Raw genomic sequence first — 19357 nt, forward strand, 5'->3', positions numbered from 1 at the left:
GGTCTCTCCTCTTGGCCACGACCACCCCTCTGCGGCACTCCACACGTGTCTCTCCTTCCTGGCCTCGACAATACGACAGGGAAAACAGCGCCAGCGGCAACCTATCCACACAGTACCGCTCTCGCCAGATCCGGCGCCGCCACGGACAACCCCGAGCCAGGCAGGGAGAAGGTCCCGGAGACGGCGGGAGCGGCGGTGCTGCGGCTGCGCGTGCGCGGGCCGGGGCGAGCGTTGGGCTTGGTAGGGGTGTGAGTGAGCGCACTACCTTACCCGATCCTGGCTTTGCACTGGGCTTCCTGGTCTGCAGGTTGGCGTCGTCGCCGCTGCTTCTCTGAACAGTGTCCGTGGCGAGAGAGCCCTGTCGGTTCTTCAGGCTTGTGTACGAAGGTATTCGCCGCCACACCCACCCCAAAAGGCTCAAAAGTCATGGGGACAAAATTGATGCAACTGAAACAGCTGTGAAATTGAGACCCCTGGGTTCAATTGAAAACAAATACCGGTTGTTATCTCACAAAAGAAAAGCAGGAAAATACACTCAAATTAGGGAATCCCAGGTCTTATTATGGAAAACCTCAACAAAAGTGCTCCAATAGGGGCTTCCCTGGTGGCGCCGTGGTTGAGAATCTGCCTGCTAATGCGGGGACACGGGTTCGAGCCCTGGTCTGGGAGGATCCCACATGCCGCGGAGCAACTAGGCCTAGGCCCGTGAGCCACAGCTACCGAGCGTGCGCGTCTGGAGCCTGTGCTCCGCAACGGGGGGCCGCGACTGTGAGAGGCCCGCGCACCGCGATGAAGAATGGCCCCCGCTCGCTGCAACTGGAGAAAGCCCTCGCACAGAAACGAAGACCCAACACAGCCAAAAATAAATAAATAAATTTAAATTTAAAAAAAAAAGTGCTCCAATAGCTTAAAGGAGTTATTTATTTTGTAAATGCCGTATTTACAAATATATAAACATACACGGAATAGAATAGTACTCGTTCTAAATTCCCAGATAAGCGAGTTTTTTCCTTTTTTTTTAACGAACGGAAGGTAATTCGAAATCTTAAAATAAACCTTAGGAAACAGTGCCTGAAAATGTAGCAGCTTTTATTAGTTAGGAAAGAAATTTGATCTGAAAACAAGACAAAATTTCAGTAATTTTCTTGGGGAAGGCTTCTTTCCCTGAGATGATTCTGAATGACCTATTTGAATGGTGAAAATAAGATGACTTGGAGTGGTTAGGAAAATCCTATCACCCCAATAGTTTGTTCTTTAGAGTTACACACTGTTTAGTAAAGGAAGAAAAATCCTGTGGCTATCACAATTTCATCCAAATTCCTATCTCTGAAGACAGCCATCTATAGGATAAAATTTAGTTTTGCGCAAAATTCCACACTGTTCAACCATCTGTGTCTGGCTGCATATTCCAAATGTTTCACAGAGTTTTACTGATCTGAGTGTTTCTGACACCAGTGGTGTGGCTATGAGAAATTATGCATTCGTGTACATTTTCTAGTGGGTAAAAAGAGTCCTAATATTTTTCAGAATGTAAAATAAACATTCAGTAGCAGATAAATCAGTTTTTAAAAACTGGTTATTATATCTGCTCTATTAAAAATTCTTCAAGCAGAAGAAGTTAAAGTCAAACTTAGTAAGACATTGATAGAAATCATGCCTAATTTCCTTCAGAAAAAATTATTCTGGGGAACAGGATGAAAGACCAGCAAGGAAAACCATTTTTCTCAAAAGGAGACCTGAGAAAAAAATTTAAATGCAAAAGAGAGCTCTCCTGTTCACTGCAGGGTGTTGAGCAGAACATGGCCCCTGGCCTCTAATCCAGTAGATGCCAATAATATACCCCTCAACAACTGTGACAGCCAAAAAAGTCTCTAGAAGGTGGGGGTGTGAGGATTTGATGAAGGCAGTCAAAAGATACAAATTTCCAGTTTGGGGACTTCCCTGGTGGTCCAGTGGCTAAGACTCTGCACTCCCAACGCAGCGGGCCCAGGTTTGATCCCTGGTTAGGGAACTACAACCCGCATGCTGCAACTGACAGTTCATATGCCACAACTAAAGATTCTGCATGCTGCAACCAAAAAAAGGATCCCACACGCAGCAACGAAGATCCCATGTGCCTCGACGAAGACCCAGCGCAGCCAAATAAATAGTTTTTAAAAGACTAGATTAAAATTAATTAGGTAAATAAATTTAAAAAAAGATGACGGATGTTCAGTAAACCTACTGTGGCCATTATTTCATGATATAGGTAAGTCAAATCATTATTCTGTATACTTTAAATTTATGTAGTGGTGTTGTATCAGTTATATCTCTAAGACTGGAAGAAAAAAAATGTCTCAGGATATTCCCAGTGTACCCTAGGGGACAAAATCATCTCTTTTAAGAGCTACTGGCATAGATATTCAACCACAGAGGACGAGAGGAACAACCAGGTAAATATATTATCAATGAGATATCCACCTATTTAGAAGAATTACAAAGACTGATAAGAAAATGGAAAAGTTTTTCAAGAAGTTTTAAAGTGTTCACCTTTTGGTCCCCATAATTGTACTTCCCTGTTCAGTGATGTAATACTACTCAGCTATAAAAAGCAGTGAAATAATGCCATTTCCAGCAACACGGATGGACCTAGAGATGATCATATTAAGTCAGTTAGAGAAAGACAAATATCATGTGATATCACTTACATGTGGAATCTAAAAAAAATGATACAGGGAACTCCCTGGTGGCCCAGTGGTTAGGACTCGGCACTTTCACTGCAGGGGCCCGTGTTCTATCCCTGGTCAGAGAACTAAGATTCCAGAAGCTGCGCAGTGCGGCCAAAAAATAAAATGAAAAATAAGAATTAAAAAAATGTTTAAATGATACAAATGAACTTATTTACAAAACAGAAGTAGACTCACAGACATAGAAAGTAAACTTATGGTTACCAAAGGGGATAGCAGGAGCGGCCATGGTGGGGGGCGAGGTGCGGGGGGGCGGTGATAAATTGGAGTTTGGGATTAACATACACACTAAAAATATATATATAAAATAGGTAAACACAAGGACCTACTGTATAGCACAGGGAACTATACTTAATATCTTGTAATAACCTATAATAAATCTAAAAAAGAATATATATATATATGTGTAACTGAATCACTTTGCTGTACACTTGAAACTAACACAACATTGTAAATTAACTATACTTCAATAAAAAAAGGTTCAGTGAATGTATTGTGAAATGGAACAGTATTTCCCTATATTTAATACCCCAGCTGATACATTTAAAGTGAAATGTACTAGCTTCTTGGCTTTGACTGCTGGTGCAAGTTTGGGTCCCATTTTCTTTGCCGTGACCCAAGGATAGAAAGCTGGAAGGTTTCCAGAACATCACAGATTCTGTGATTGTCTCCAGATTTCCTGCAGTATTCAGGAATAGAGTATTCAGTATTCCTGCAGTATTCACAGAGATAGCTCAAGTACTCCACTAACCTCTGTTAGAACTGAAGGAAATTTGATGGTATAAACTATGCACCGTTTAGTCGTCTGTGTTATAAATTCAGTTATGTGTTTCTCAGGGTTTTTGGCAAGGATTTCAAGCTCTAAACAGACTCTCTCTGTGATTCTTATTTTCCTGCCCTTTTTAGGAATGATGTTTTTTATTTGGCACCTGACCCTGAAGAGTACATTCTTGCTGGCTCCCCCTTTCTTACCCTCTACTTCTATTGATATTTAATTATTCAAATACTGATATTTAATTAGGTTTCTAGAGGAAGTAGGCCTTTCTTGTCCTAGTTAACCCCTAATGGCGAAAACGGCTCAATGCACAACTCCTTCATTCATTCCCATTATGATCCAGGAACTGAGCTAGGTGCTCCGAACAAAACTGTAAACAAGACAAGCCTTTCCTTTAATTGAATTGCCATTCTGCTCAGAGAGACAGCCAAACAAAAATTAAGTCAAAGCAACTTGACTGGTGTTCCCACCACTATTCTAGGATATTTTTTTTTGCATGTTTTCTCTCTGAGGACTTCCATAGGAGCCTGGATGCAGTCCTACAGTAATTAAGCTCTGTCTGGGCTCTGAGTCAGAAAGTCTCAGGTCTACTGGCTCTACCACTTCAAGCTGGGTGACCAAGTTGCCTGACCTTTCTATGTCTCAATTTCTTCATTTGTAAAATGGGGATAATAATAATAGATGTCTTGTGAGGATTAAAGGCTTAGTACAAAATCCCCACATAATAATAACTCAGTTAATGTTTGCCACTCTTCTTCTTTTCTGTATATACTACTCCTTGCACATTTTTTCCCAAAGCACCCTTTTCTAGTGCACAGCCACCCCCTTTCCCACTCCTATGAAAATGATAGTGGGAGAAACTTAATGTTGGGAAATTTCTGTTTTTCCACAATTTTTTTCCTGGAAATTGGAGAGACTCTCAGTAGATTCCCTAGGCTCAGCTCACAGAATTACAGTTTGTCCTTGGAACATGTATTATTCACACGTTTGAATACACTTAACTACCTTTTATAGAACTCCTCCTTTGCCCGAAGGTGGTTTTGTAGTTTAGCGTAACTTTAGAGCAGGGGTACTGTAGGACACACCTGTCACCTAGAAGCTAATAACTAAACAACCATTTGATTATTGGAGGCCCGCACATTTTACTGATGGTAAATTTAACATGACATATTCCTCTTTGATGGTTCTGTAGTCCTACAAACCTGGGAAGATGTGTGATGTCAACATAAGACCTGGGTTCAGGAGAGCAAGGAGGGCATCTCTTTTGCTTTCTCTACAGTATCCGGCACAGCACGCAGCACGTTAGTTCCCTGGCCTATAATAGAAGCTCAATCAACACTACTTGGCAGATGTGTGATAATGGGCAAGTTACTTAACTCTTTGAGCCTCAATAGTAAATAAATACTAATCCACTTGGAAGGGTTTGTATAAGGAGAAAAAGAACTAATTAGTAAAGCCCCACTCAGTGCCTGACATATGGCAGTTGGTTCTCTTCCCCTTTCACTTCTTGTATATTTCCTACCCTTCCTACCCTTCCTACCCACCCCCCCACCCCCAAATTTGAGACACGGACTTTGTCTGCCCAATGCCTAGCACGGGATCTTTTTTTTTGGCTGCGTCGGGTCTTCATAGATTTGTGCGGACTTTCTCTAGTTGTGGCGAGTGGAGCTACTCTTAGTTGCAGTGTGCGGGCTTCTCATTGTTGTGGCTTCTCTTGTTGTGCGGGCTTCAGTAGTTGTGGCACGCCAGCTCCGTAGTTGTGGCTCGCAGGCTCTAGAGCACAGGCTCAGTAGTTGTGGCGCACGGGCTTACTTTGCTCCATGGCGTGTGGGATCTTCCCAGACCAGGGCTTGAACCCATGTCCCCTGCGTTGGCTGGCGGATTCTTAACCACTGTTCCACCAGGGAAGTCCTAGCACAGGATCTTATGCATAGTGATAGCCTCAATTTATTCAGTCATTCAGTGAATCTTTACACATCAAAAGTGCACAAAAGCTTAAAGTTGAGAGAGAGCAGGTACATTCAGGAATCCCAAGTAATTGATTATGACTGAAGCAGAGGCTTCGAGGAGAAAATGAGAAAGAGCTAGAATGGTTAGCCCAGATTAGCTCTCAAAGAGCTTTGTAGGTCTTATATGAATTTTGGACTCTATCCTGTAAGGCAGAGGATTGCCACTAAACCAAGGAGTGGCAGAAAGTTTTTTTTTTTTTTTTTTTTTTGGCCTCACCATGAGGCATGTGGGATCTTAGTTCCCTGACGAGGGATCAAACCCGTGCCCCCTGCAGTGGAAGCACACAGTCCTAACCACTAGACCACCAGGGTATTCCCAGAAACTTCTTTTATTTTGTTTTTATTTTAGAATGGTTTGTGGTTCTCGGGCTTTAGTGTGTTTAAGAATCACCAGTGGGGGCTTCCCTGGTGGTGCAGTGGTTGAGAGTCCATCTGCCGATGCAGGGGACACGGGTTCGTGCCCCGGTCCGGGAAGATCCCACATGCCGCGGAGCGGCTGGGCCCGTGAGCCATGGCCGCTGCGCCTGCGCGTCCGGAGCCTGTGCTCCGCAACGGGAGAGGCCACAACAGCGAGAGGCCCGCGTACCACAAAAAAAAAAAAAAAAAAAGAATCACCAGGAAGCTTGTTAAAAAAGAGGGATCCCAAAGCCACACTGTCCCAGAATAGAGAATACGCATTTAAACCAGCACGTTAGGGACCCCCTTCGGGGGCCAGTAGTGAAGACTCCCTGCTTCCACTGCAGGGGGCACAGGTTCGATCTCTGGTCAGGGAACTAAGATCCCACGTGCTGTGTGGCGTGGCCAAAAACAAAAACAAACAAAAAACCCGGCACCTTAGATGATTCTGATTCATTTAAATATTCAGACACAGTTGCGACATACCTTAAAAACAAAAGATCAATAGCTCTGGGGAAACCTGACTTGAAGTTAGGCTTCCACTGCCTCTCCTGATCAATCTGCCTTTCTTGGCCTGTCCTACAATTAGGCCTTAAGCCTCCTCTTCCCCATGGTGGACCAGCTGGAAGCCCAGCAAATGGAGCAGAGCCCAAAGACTGGACAGTGGCTGCAGAGAAGTAGACAGATTTGACAGGTATTTAAAAGGTGGAATTGAGCAGACTTGGAGATTGACTGTATGGGGAGTGTGTGAAGGGGTCAAGGATGCCCCCTGGCTTTTTGGCTTGGAGCAATTTGTTGTTGTTGTTGTGTTTTTTTGTTTGTTTGTTTTTTGAGCTGTGCAGCACAGCATGCGGGATCTCAGTCCTACAGTGGAAGCGTGGAGTCTTAACCAATGGACCACCAGGGAAGTCCCTGGAGCAATGTTATAATGGTGTGTCATACAGTCAGTGACCGGGCCACTTGAAAGAGAGGGGCAGGTCTGAGAAGTAAATTGAGGAATTTTAGTTGAGATTTGCTGAGTTTGAGGTGCCTCTAGGACATCCAAGTGGAGATGTTCAGAAGTCAGTTGGATTTATAGGCTGGAAATTCAGAGAAAGATCTGGACTAGAAATCTGGACTTGAGAATCATTAGCAAATAGATGGTAATAGAAGTGGGGTGAAGTCATTTCAGGAGAGGGGATAGAATGGGAAGAGAAACCGGTCTAGAACAAAACCCAAGGAACATTTAAGGGAAGGGCTGAGAAAGAAAGAAATTGCAAAGGGATCAAGGACAGGCCAGAGTCATAGCCCCAAGTCACAGGGAGGGAGTTCAAGAGGAGTGACGAACTGGGAAGCATCCTGGACTCAGCAAAGAAGTCTGCGGTGACCTTGTAGAGAGCAGTTTTAGTGGAACCAGGCACCAGATTGCAGTGCGTTCAGGAGTAAGTGGGAGGTGAGGGAGTGGAGACAGCTGGCGTGCACATTTTTTTCAAGATATTTGGCCAAGAATGGAGAGAGATACGGTGGTAACTTCAGAAGGAAGTAGAATTGAGAGTCTTTTTCTACGGTAACGGCTAATGTGCGAGTGGAAGAAAATAAAGGACATAATCAATAAAACCTACCGAGAGCAGTGGGAGACATCCACGGCACAGATGTTACGATTGTGCTTAAGACAAGAGGGACCTACTTCTATTTCTGAACGGATGTGAGGAGGAAGTGATCGATCGGTTTGGAAGCTTGATATCGGGTGCTTCTCTGATGGATTTTGCTTCCTCTAGGAGGTTGGGAGCCAGGCAATGAGTAAGGAGTTTGTAGGATGAACCTTTTCCTTCAGCTAGTCAAAGTACAGGGTTTCCAGCAGGACGGAAGTAGTCACGGCACTAAGGCAAGAGCCTGGTGGGAAGCGGGTTGAGGCTGAAGCTTTAAAATCCGAGGGAAGAGAGGCTGACTGAGAGGAAGTGTGATGTTCCTCTGACCCTGAGGAAAGCTGTATTTGGGCCACCGAATGAGAGGTTATTTTCCCAGAACCTCGTGCTGGGGCTTTGATTTAGGCTCCCCCTTCCTCGTCTAGTCAGTCTGCCTTCCCCGGCTTGTGTGTCACGTCTAGGCCTCAAGCCTCCCAGTCCCCAACGAGGACCAGCTGGAAGCCATTTTGATTAAGCTCCACCACAGAAGGAGGACAATACAGCCCCGCCCAGAGCCAGGCGCGCCCCCGCGACGGCCCGGGTGCGCGTGTCCGCGCCTCTTCCCGCCGGCCTGGCGGGCGCCGGGCCCACGCTGGGGCGGTGCGGGGCGGGGGCTGGCGGTGGTTATGTAAGCGTTGCGCGCTCCCGCGAGGCGGCAACCAATGAGGAGCCCCGGCGGCTCGGGCTCGCGCACGCAGGATGGGGGGAGGGAGCGCACAACGTGCGCGCGCCCTCTCCCTCCTCCACCGCTGCCGCCTCCTTCTTCTGCCGCTCCTGGTGCTGCTTGTGTGCTCGTTCGGTGCGGACCTGGTACCTCTTTTGTGAAGCGGCAGCTGAGGAGACTCCGGCGCTCGCCATGGCCGACGAAAAGCCCAAGGTGAGCTCGGCGCCGTCCTCCGCGCCTCGCCGCGCGGCCGGGGTCACGGCGCGGGCCGGGGTCCGGCCCGAGCCCGCCGCGGGCTCCCCGCGCCTTCCCGGGCCCCCCACGGGGCGGCCGCGGCTCAGGCCCCGGCGCTCCGCGCCATTTTCTTCCCTCCCCTCTTCCTCCCTCCCGCGCGGGAGGAGGCCCCACCGCCCTCCCCCGCCCCCGGCCGCCTCGGAGTGCGCGCCGGGCGCGAGTTGGGCGGGCGAATCGCGGACACCCGCTGGCCCACCGGCCGCGAGCTGGGCTTCTTGGGCCCTGCTGGCCGGGCGCGCGTGACGAGGGGCGTTAGGGCGCGCGGTGTCCCCACCCTCGGCGGACCCCGCGCCGGGCCGCGGCGGGTGTTGCCGCCTTGGCGGTGGCGAGGAGTTCCCTCCTCCCCGGGCTTCCCCCCTCCGGGGTGGGGGCCGCGGGCATCTGGGGACCCCTGCCCCGGGCCGCACTGGCCGGTTGAGGGTTCGGGGCGAATCAATGGGCTGGTGATGGGTTGGAAGCCGGATGCCCGTCGGCCGTCGTGAGGGGCCGGGGTTGGGGGATTCCCGGGGAGTATTTCCCACATTTTTTGTCGGAATGGGCAGTGGCTTTTCCCTGGGTGCCAGATAACCCCTAACCTGCCGAGACCATGTGGTTTCGAGAAGTTGGAGACAGATGTACGAGCAGAGAGACTTCGTAGGGCTTAACTTTTCAACGCGGGTTTTGAGGCTCCAGGAGGCTTTTCCCTGGAGGACTCGGGTACACACTTCTTCCTGGCACACGGGACTTTCTTTTGGTTTGTTTTGTGACACCCCCCCCCCCTTTCCATTCTGAAGTGGTTTAGGGGCTACAGAATTCCTTCTACACTTGATTTTGATGAACTTCAGATTGGGTAAAAATCTACAAGGAAGACTTGTGGAATAAATCTACAAGGAATAAAACTGTGCATTTGACTCATGACAACAAAGGGGAGGGGAGAATAAGCTCATAACTAAAAATAAACAAAAATGAAGCTGCTCATAGAGGCGAACAATAATAGTGGTTCTGAGTTATTACCGCTGCTTGGGAGAGAATCAAAGGATATTCCTCAATTAGGTGGTTTTTTTTTTTAATGTAGCTTGAGATTTGTTATTAAGCTGAATTTGGTAACTTTTTAATGAGATTTGTAATGAGTTTTGAATTTCAAGCTCTAGATTTTTCTTGCATTCTGTACTCAAAGCATTTTGGAAAGAGAAAGGATGCTTATTTTTAATCTTTTTAGAGGAAAGACATTTTGAGTGTAATACAATATATGTCATTTAAAAAAACTCAGATTCAAGAGGGCATTGCAGTAAATTGAGGGAGATCCATCTTTAAAAACCAGTTGTCGACACTGATAGTATTGGATGTAGGCTGCTTTTCTGTTTCTGTGATATCTATTTAATATTGTTGCTTCAGGGTTTCTTATCTTTCAGATTGATTTCAGCAGCTGCAAACAGCTGTATGCTCTGTTATAAGAATGAGAAACCTGTTGATTTCTGAAGCAACTTGGGCTGCTGCTGCTTTAAAAGGTGTTTGTTCTTCACATTTTCCAAATTCTACTTTTATTTTTCTTTCAACAGGAAGGAGTCAAGACTGAGAACAACGATCATATTAATTTGAAGGTGGCGGGGCAGGATGGTTCTGTGGTGCAGTTTAAGATTAAGAGGCATACACCACTTAGTAAACTAATGAAAGCCTATTGTGAACGACAGGTGAGGAACTGACTTGTATACTTCCACTGAATAAAACATATTTAAAAAAAAACAAACCTTTTTTTCTTGAGAATACAAACCAGCATAATATATCAATAGATTATCTTTGGTAGAATGAATATGTACTTATATACTTGATATATCACAATTTTATCATACACTTGGTTTGTTGATTCTTCATAAAATCCCTTAGGGTGGTTAATATCACATATGATTCTAGTTCTATGCCAGAAATGCATCAAATTATTTTCACAATAATTTGGTTTGTTCCCAAGAGGATGTAATTTTACTTTTATAAGAAAATAAGAACGAACTTGGTAAAATTTCTTGTCAGGCTCTTTTTTAACAATTAAAAATTTGTCTTGTGTCAAAACAATTTATTTCGGGTGTTTTAACCAATTTGGAAGTAAATGTGGGTTTAAGGACATTGCAGTTTTCCTGAAGCATGTAAAACTGTAATATTTTCTTTTTACACTAATAGTAGAGGTCAAGAGATTTAACCTCCTGAACCAAGCATACACATTCCTGTATTATAAGGATATTTGAATTTTACTCAGAAAATAGTAAATTTTTTAGCTCAGAAGAGGAAGTAGAAATGAACAGATGCTGGGAGGTAAATGTAAACTTTAAGACAAAGAAGCTTCCTTTTGTGATGTTGAGTCTGTAACAATATAAAGGTAATTTTAAAGATGACTTTTGCAAGTATAACAGAAACTCTGGTAGATCAGTTAATCCAACAGTAACCTGGCAGAAGTATTTTTCTTGTTCAACCCTGGATGTATAATATATAAAAATTTGGAAAATTATTTTATTAGACCAAAACAACTTGTCTACATTGCAAATTCACCTCCTAAAAATAGGTTCAAAACAGAGTAAGGTTAAAACCTCTACAAGTTGGGAAATTGAGTTTGAGTTGATACTTGGGCCTTCTCCATGAGACTGAAGGGCTTCTTAAACTGAAGATTTAAACTTCTTTTTGAGTTTGAAGCTTTATTTTATGCCTAGTTTATTTATAACATAATAAGAGTACTGTGGTTATAATTTTTTATCTTCAAAAACTTTTTCATAGTTCCTTACAAAGATATGCCCTTCAGTGTACTTTCATTTGAAGAATTCTGGTGAAATCCCCTAACAGTAAATATGTACTTATTAATTGTGCTAAAGAATTTTTGCACTGGTATCTACCATATTTGAATACTAGTACTCCTTCAGGTTCCAGGGGAATTTTAAAAGGTAATCAATTTTGTAGAATGTTTATGTAGCAAAACCTTATACAACATAGAAATTCATGCTTAGATTTGGTGACTTTCAACAAAATTCTCTGCATATCCTAACTTCTCTAATTACTATTAAATTTTAGCTTTTAAATGGTCATATTCTTCAACACTGACTATGAAAATTTTCAAACTTAGAGAAAAAAGTTTACACTGAATACCCATCAGTCTACTGCCTAGATTAACTGTTACCAATTTACTATATACATCTATTGATACTCTCTGTCCATCCTAAAATGGTCATATTTAAGACTTCCCATATTTCCTGTAGGGCCCCCAAAAGAGCTTTTTATCTTTTTTTTTTTTTTTTTTACCAGATGCCTATGTGCTGGGGCATTATACTGTGTGCCAGGAAAAGTAAAGCGCATCCTGTGTATTCTAGATTATCCTTATAGGGAATTGTCTTATAAGATCTAGTTAGTGGGTCAATCAAGAATTTTTTAGTTTTCCTGCTATGTTAAAGTAAGTCTACTATATTACCCAGTGTAAATAAAGTTTTCCTTTATTTTTTTCAATTATTAGGCATAAGATTGGGATTATATTTGACTAAACTTGTTGGGTCCACTCTTAACTTGCACTAGAGGAAAAAGAACATTGGTAATCCATAAAAAATATAATTCCACTGCATATCTGTTGGAATGCAAATGTGAAAATATTATCCAGGAAGAATTTGGAAAGATGTTTATTCCCATTTTCTTCTTAAATTGGGGATAACCTCAGAGTTTTGAGTGAAACAAGATCCCTGTTTACTTTTCAAGTGGTTTCTCTGGTTCTGAGGAAGAGGGAGTTGAAGTATCATCTAATTGGGCTGATTCCCTGCTTTCTAAGTATAGTTACAGGTTATTAAAAACTAAAATATTTATCTGATCTGATTTGCATAGCTAAAGTTTTTTTGGCAGGTGAGACTTCTTGACCAAAGATTTCCTATCAAGATTAATTGAATGCTCATATTTACTTTCTAATGAACTCATTTGGTATTGGATCTCTGGAGGAGTTCCAGTGAATGCCTAATAGGCATCTAAAACTGAACATGCAAAGCAGGACTCTTGATTCTACTAGAAATCTTTCTCTGTTGTCCCCACTCAGTAAATAGCACCATTCTGCATCTAGTTGTCAAAACCTTAGGGTCCTCCTTGATGATGCATCATAACAAATAAAATCCATCAGCGAATTCTGTTCTCTATTTAAACTTGGTCCAGCACAGTAGCCACAAGCCACGTGTGAGTGTTTACCACTTGAAGTGTGGCTAGTCCAAATTGAGATGTGCTGTAAAGTGTAAAATGAATGCCAGATTTTGAAAACTTGGTGTGAAAAAAGTTAAATATCTCAATTTTTAAAATGTTGATTATATGTTGAAATGGTAGTATTTTTAAATATGTTGAATTAAAACTTTTATCAGACTTTTACCTTATTTTTAACTTTTTAATGTGGCAACTAGAAAACTACCATATGTGGCTGACATATTTCCATTGCATAGTGCTGAGCCCGCAACCATTTTTATTCTATTCCTGATTAACTACTACCTCAGGGACTTCTCTGATTAATTCAAAGTGCCCCTGTTGCCATCACTGGGTCCCCTCACTCTTTTTTGTTTGTTTTGATTTGTTGTTTTGCATTGATTATTGTCTGTATTTATCTCTCTGCACTAAAGTGTAAGCTTAATGAGCATAGGGCTGTTTTATTATATGACTATTTTTCTAGAGCCTAGACCAGTGCTCAGCATATAGAATGTGTTCAAATGCTTGTAAAAGAATAGAGAACATTCAAGCCTAGTGTTTCTGTAGGTTGGTTTCTAAGTAAGTTTCTCATTCACATGTAGAGTTAGACTTTGCCCACTTTATATCAGCCACATATCCTTCAGGCAACTGATTGAGAGCATACTATTCCATTCTAGTGTAAATCTACCCCAACATTGTTTACTAGATTGTCAGGTGGTTTCAGAGAGCACAGAATAATTGGTTTAGTCCAGTTCGTTTTTGTGAAATGAAGAAATGGGGTCCCGAAGAGAGAACCTCACACATCTCTTCTGGAGCACAACTCTAAAGCTCAGGGATGAGATTTATACAGAAGAGGAAACCAAATACTGGTTTAATGCAAATTCATTGTTTGAATTTACATGGTTTATAGAATCTTAAAGGCAAGTTTCCTGAATTTTGGACTTTTGATCTCTAGCAAAATAGCTTTTATTGATAAGGAAAAGCGTAAAAACAGGTGTCAATAAAGGAATACAATTTGCTTGTGTTCTACTGGCCCTGCCTTCCCTTCGCCCTTATTTTGAATGGCCACGCCATTGGATGTAGTGAAGGAAGAACCCAGCATATAGAAGATGCTGAGAGTTTTGTTGAAGCAGAGTCTCCAATGGAGTGTTTGTAAGTAGATAATACTTAGTATTAATGGCTTGGTATTGAATTCTTGGTTACTTTGTGTAATTGCAAACTAAATTTGAAAGTCATGAGGAATGAATTAGGTTATGGCTGTCACCTACCTGGTGGGGGATTGCTTGTATTCCGTAAGACAAGGGCTAGTCTGGAAGTGGTATGTGTCAAAGACCAGAGTGTTGTGTTGTGTTTTGTTCAATGTTTATTTATTTACCTATGTATCTATCTATCTGCACCGGGTCTTAGTTGCGGCATGTGGGATTTTTGTTGCAGCGTGTGGGATCTTTTTAGTTATGGCATGCGAGATCTTTAGTTGTGGCATGTAGGATCTAGTTCCCAGACCAGGGATCGAACCTGGGCCCCCAGCATTGGGAGCGTTGGAGTCTTAACCGCTGGATTAGGGAAGTCTCAAAGACTAGAATTTTAAAGGAAAGCAGTATGATTTTCACGTGACAGGTAGTTTTAAAGACCAATTCAGTGAATCCTTGTTAAATAAGGGAATACAGTTGTTAAACAAGTGTTCATTGAACACTATATTTCAATATTTTTAGTTCTAGGAACTCAGTTTAATTTTCTCTTAAATATCAATTAAAACTGGGAGTTTTTGTAACGAGAATTATAGTTTGTAATTTGAGCATGATACAGGAATGGCTTTGTGTAAGATGCTTCCAAGAAAGGTATTTTTCAAGTTAAAATATTCACAGCATACCTCCAAAGAAATCTTGTCCTCATTTGGTTGCAGTTACCAGCAACTTTACTATTTTGCTCTTTTCCCCTTCTCCCCACCCCTATGTCAGGTAGGTGATTCTTAATAGTGGAGTCCCCTTTGCAGAAAGGGGCATATTTAAGCTCATTTATCTCCTTAAATGCACATAAAAATTTCTTGACACTCCCTTTTTGTAATAAAGCTTCTCCTCAACTTAGCTTTAGGTTTATTTTCAAATAAAAACAGAAAATGAAGCATATTTAGATACTGCTTTTCATCCATTTTATTCCATCAGTATTTAGCACCTACCATGTGCAAGATATACAGTATGTAACTAAGTTTAGATTTCTATCCCTACTGGAGCTTATTTTCTAGTACAAGGTTGACTAACAGTTGCAGGCTTAGGTAAGTACTAAGCAGAAAAAAGCAGGTGCTTCTTTAGAGCTGTTCCAGGATTTTCTTGGATGTGGATTGTGGTCTTATAGATGGTTTTAGGGACCAGTTATTGCCTTGTGTTTTGCTGTAAATGTACTCACTGCCCAAGGATAAGAACTTGAATATGCCTGTGGTGTTCCTAGTATTGTGCTGGGCTGGGGCTTAGGTTACTCTTACATAGTGGTAGGAATTGTTTGGATAGACAAGAAGGGAAGGTAGCTTTTAGGCAAAGTTTTATTTTAATCATTACACCTTTTTTAGGTGACTTCAGTTTTCATATTATTAATGGGTTTTGTTATGTGTTTGTTTTTGGAGCGCTTTTTAATGTGCGTTGAGGAATGTTGACATGTGCATCTGTTGCTTCAAATTTCCTTTTAGTATCTAACTCATTTACATGCACTGTTTGACTCAAGGTATGATCTGTTCAAGCTTGAAGTAGCTATGGTCTCAAAAGTAGCTATGGCTCTCAAAAACAGCCTTTTTTTTTTTCCAGTCCTTTTTAAGAAAAATCATTTTTCCAATGAAAATCAAACAGTATAGTTTAAAGAAAGTGAAAATCACTCCAAATCATTTAACCAATATAGAAATGTTAACATATTGATGATCATTTATTTAGGTCTCTCTTTTAAATATATTCATGGCCAAATATGCATGTAGTTTTAGTTCTTACTGTTTCTTTGCATTCTTATTGCTTTTAAACTCTTTGTCCAGGGTTTGTCAATGAGGCAGATCAGATTCCGATTTGATGGGCAGCCAATCAATGAAACAGACACACCTGCACAGGTAAAAATGTCTTTGTGCTAACTAGAAAAACCAATGTTTTTTATAATTTTCTCAACAGCTTTGTTTATTAATTTGTGAACTTGTAGTCATCGGAATATAGTTCTTTTTTTTCCTCTATGCGGGCCTCTCACTGTTGCGGCCTCTCCCGTTGCAGAGCACAGGCTCCGGACACGCAGGCTCAGCAGCCATGGCTCACGGGCCCAGCCGCTCCGCGGCATGTGGGATCTTCCCGGACCGGGGCACGAACCCGCGTCCCCTGCATTGGCAGGCGGACTCTCAACCACTGCGCCAGCAGGGAAACCCTATAGTTCTTTACCAAAGTTCAAAGCTGTGTAAAATATGGCCAAAAGGGAATAGAAAGAAAAAATAGATTCAGGAAGTGCCAATGGTTTTTAAATATTCAGTTATCACTTAGTAAAACTAGTAGGTCGTTTTACTTTAATCCATATTTTTCTTCTTGCCAGCATTATTTGGAAAAAAATAAATAAAATTCCTGTTTGTTACTTCAGAATGTTGTTTTCCTTTTGTTTTCATTGCTGCAGCTCTAAATCATACCCCGGGTTCCCCATAAGCGATTGGTTGGCTGTTTATCCTAACCATTTTAGCCCCTCATGAATTCTCTTGTACCTATACTTCTGAACTGAAGAGAATCTAGTGGCTCTAACTGCAAGTCTCTTGATAGCTTATGTTTCACAGGGCTGTTGATTATTATTTCACAGGGCTGTTGATTATTATTTGGTGGCTTTCCAAACCCTTACTACAAAAGCTGTTGTCTGATCCCTTACTCTCTTTACTTATTACTTCAGTTGTTCTGTCACTTTGTAGGGGATCGGCTGGGCTATCTTCTTTAGCAGAAACTTTTTGTTTCTTTTTACCTTCTGAAATTCCATTTAAGACATTCTGTTTTGGGGGAAAAAACTTTGATAGCAGAAATTTTAAATTGGAGCCCTTGTCCTTTTGAATTTGTTTTATCACCCCATAAAAACTAGAAAGTGATAAATATGGTATGAGTGAAGCAGAAAATCCAGATTGTGGTTTTGTTGATAATCTTCAAAAACTTGAAATATCTATGAGTTATACTTGAGGGAAGAATATTTTGAAGAAATTTCTGTTGATGAGTCTCTAAGAAGCAATTATAGTATGTAGCCACAAGGAGGAGCTGAATTCTCTTGATGAATGAGAGAGAGAGAAAGCTCTCTTGTATCCTTTGAAGGCATTTAAAGTTTCACTATAAAATTGAAAAACATTCCAGTAGTTTCATTTCAGTGGATAGGCTGATGGATTTAAAAGAATAAAAAGAACCCATTATGCTAAACTCTGATGGTAATGTATTTTCTGTTTTTTGAAGCCCTCACCCACCACCAAAAAAAAGTTCTGGGACTTGTCTGTTATGCTAGCTGCAAATAATTAAACCTGAGGAGGATTTGTTCAGTACTGCATTCATAAAATCTTCAAATTGAATTTGGAATTGACCTCATTTTAGTATTTGGAATTGAATTTATTTTAGAGTGAAATTGATTCATTTTAGAATTGTTCTTCCAGTACTTATTAAATAGCAGAATTGTATAAATTAGAACATCTGCTTAGCAGCCAATTTTAATAGCAGTATAATTGTTATATACTCATTCTCTTAAGTACTTCACTTTCTTTGACTCATTTAGTTCTCATAACTGAATATTCCATTTTACAAATAGAGAATTGAGACTTAGTCATTAATATTTTAATGCTTTAGTTCTACTTTACTGTATTTGAACTTCATTAGAAACGTTCCCTTTCTTGTCTTTAGATGCCCAAGGTTGTTGTTTTATCTTCAAAATTACCAGTTTTTAGAAAATTTTTCTTGGGTGATTATCTACATTATAAACTGTTCCAAAGCTTGTTTACCTTACAGTGTTGCCATATGTACCAAGACCTTCCTGCTATCAACATGGTTTTATGTATAATGTGTGGGTAGTAAACCTTGCAAACTTAATAGCATTTTGAATTTTGATTTTTTTTTAACAAGTCTGTTTTTGCTCATGCTCCTTTTTTTGTTTTTTAACATCATTATTGGAGTATAATTGCTTTACAATGGTGTGTTAGTTTCTGCTTTATAACAAAGGGAATCAGTTATACATATACATATATTCCCATATCTCTTCCCTCTTGCGTCTCCCTCCCTCCCACCCTCCCTGTCCCACCTCTATGCTCCTCTTCTTACTACATAGTGGTAACCACTGTTTTTTGCATAGGCAAAGATATAGTCATATTATACACATACACACAAACTTAAAAATATATATACAAATATAATACTATAAGCTGTTCGCTACCTAGTTTTAAAATTTTTTAGCCTAATACCGTATCTAAGGAATATTTCCATTTCTGCATGTGTAAATCTACTTATTCTTTAATAATAGGTACATGGTATTTCATGTATGCATGTACTATATTTTTGGGGGTTTTGATATTTTGGTTATTTTCAGTTTTTTGCTCATCTAAACAACATTGCAGTGAGAGCCTTTATACACATCAGTTTTATTTTCAATAATTAAAGGTGAGATGATTTAACTTATGGACATACTCAGCTTTTTAACTTAAAAACTCAATTTTCTGTAATCTTCATAAAAAAGACCAAGTGAAAAATTATTTAAACCTAAGTCTTACGCTACTTTAAGCTGTGGGACATCTAAATTAATGAACACTGGAACTGGGTGGAACTCGTGCAGATTTTCAGGCTATTTAAGTCTGATAGTTATAAATTTTAAGAGCTAAATAACCAATGGCCTATTGTTTTTTTTCTCATTTATGCTAGTTGGAAATGGAGGATGAAGATACAATTGATGTGTTCCAGCAGCAGACAGGAGGTGTCTACTAAAAAGGGAACCTGCTACTTTACTCCAGAATTCTGTTCCTCCAGACCAAGAAGACATTCTCAATTAGAAAACTGCAATTTGGTTCCACCACATCCTGACTACTACAGTATAGTTTCTCTATTCTTTCATTTTCCCCTTCCCCATTCCTTTATTGTACATAAAGTAACTGGTGTATGTGCACAAGCATATTGCATTTTTTTTTTTTAACTAAATGGCCAACGGTATGTTTTGATCGACATCAAATGGAGATGGAATGGGGAAGAATACTGGTTCTGTGAAGATACCCCCTTTTCTCCACTAGTGGCATGCTCATCAGCTCTTATCTTTATATTCCAGTAAGTTATTTTGCTCTCACTGTTTAACAAAAAAAGAACAACATAAAAATTCTTGCATACCTTGTTCGATTGGAGAATTTTAATGTTTTTCATTTATCATTGTAAAACCAAGGACAATTTTATAACTTTTTTGTACGTAGCTGTTACATGTAGGGCAATCTGTCTTTAAGTAGGGATAAATTACTCTAAAAGAAATGAATCCTAGATAGTTTTCCCTTCAAGTCAAGCGTCTTGTTGTTTAAATAAACTTCTTGTTTAAAATGAGCTGTTTTCTTTATTCTGAGGAATATTAAATAGAAAGTTGAAGCTTAGAGAAAAACATGACCTGAATAGGCCTACTAGAAGTTACATTTCAAGGAAGAAATAAAGCTACTTTGCATTTCTGACAGACTA

At 40.9% G+C, this 19357-nt stretch overlaps 1 protein-coding gene across 2 annotated transcripts; it reads left to right on the forward strand.

The window, feature by feature from the left end:
* Positions 1-8266: 8266 nt before the first annotated feature.
* SUMO2 (small ubiquitin like modifier 2) lies at positions 8267-19228 on the forward strand. 2 transcript variants are annotated; one of them, XM_060135282.1, is made up of 4 exons: positions 8267-8447; positions 10067-10198; positions 15703-15774; positions 18569-19228. In XM_060135282.1, the coding sequence occupies exons 1-4, from the start codon at positions 8427-8429 to the stop codon at positions 18629-18631; spliced, it is 288 nt and encodes a 95-aa protein (XP_059991265.1). In that variant the 5' UTR covers positions 8267-8426; the 3' UTR covers positions 18632-19228. The 2 variants fall into 2 exon arrangements, with proteins under 2 accessions (XP_059991265.1, XP_059991264.1); XM_060135281.1 differs by lacking the exon at positions 15703-15774 and having other exon boundaries at positions 8291-8447.
* Positions 19229-19357: the final 129 nt, after the last annotated feature.

The sequence above is a fragment of the Lagenorhynchus albirostris genome, chromosome 20 (genome assembly GCF_949774975.1).
Source record: "Lagenorhynchus albirostris chromosome 20, mLagAlb1.1, whole genome shotgun sequence".
Lineage (NCBI taxonomy): Eukaryota > Metazoa > Chordata > Mammalia > Artiodactyla > Delphinidae > Lagenorhynchus > Lagenorhynchus albirostris.

Excerpts from the sequence above, each read along its gene's own strand:
- SUMO2 (XM_060135282.1), top strand. The coding sequence starts at position 8,427 with ATGGCCGACGAAAAGCCCAAG. Across the intron at positions 10,199-15,702 it reads AAGCCTATTGTGAACGACAG|GGTTTGTCAATGAGGCAGAT; the intron begins GTGAGGAACTGA and ends CTCTTTGTCCAG. Across the intron at positions 15,775-18,568 it reads AAACAGACACACCTGCACAG|TTGGAAATGGAGGATGAAGA; the intron begins GTAAAAATGTCT and ends CATTTATGCTAG.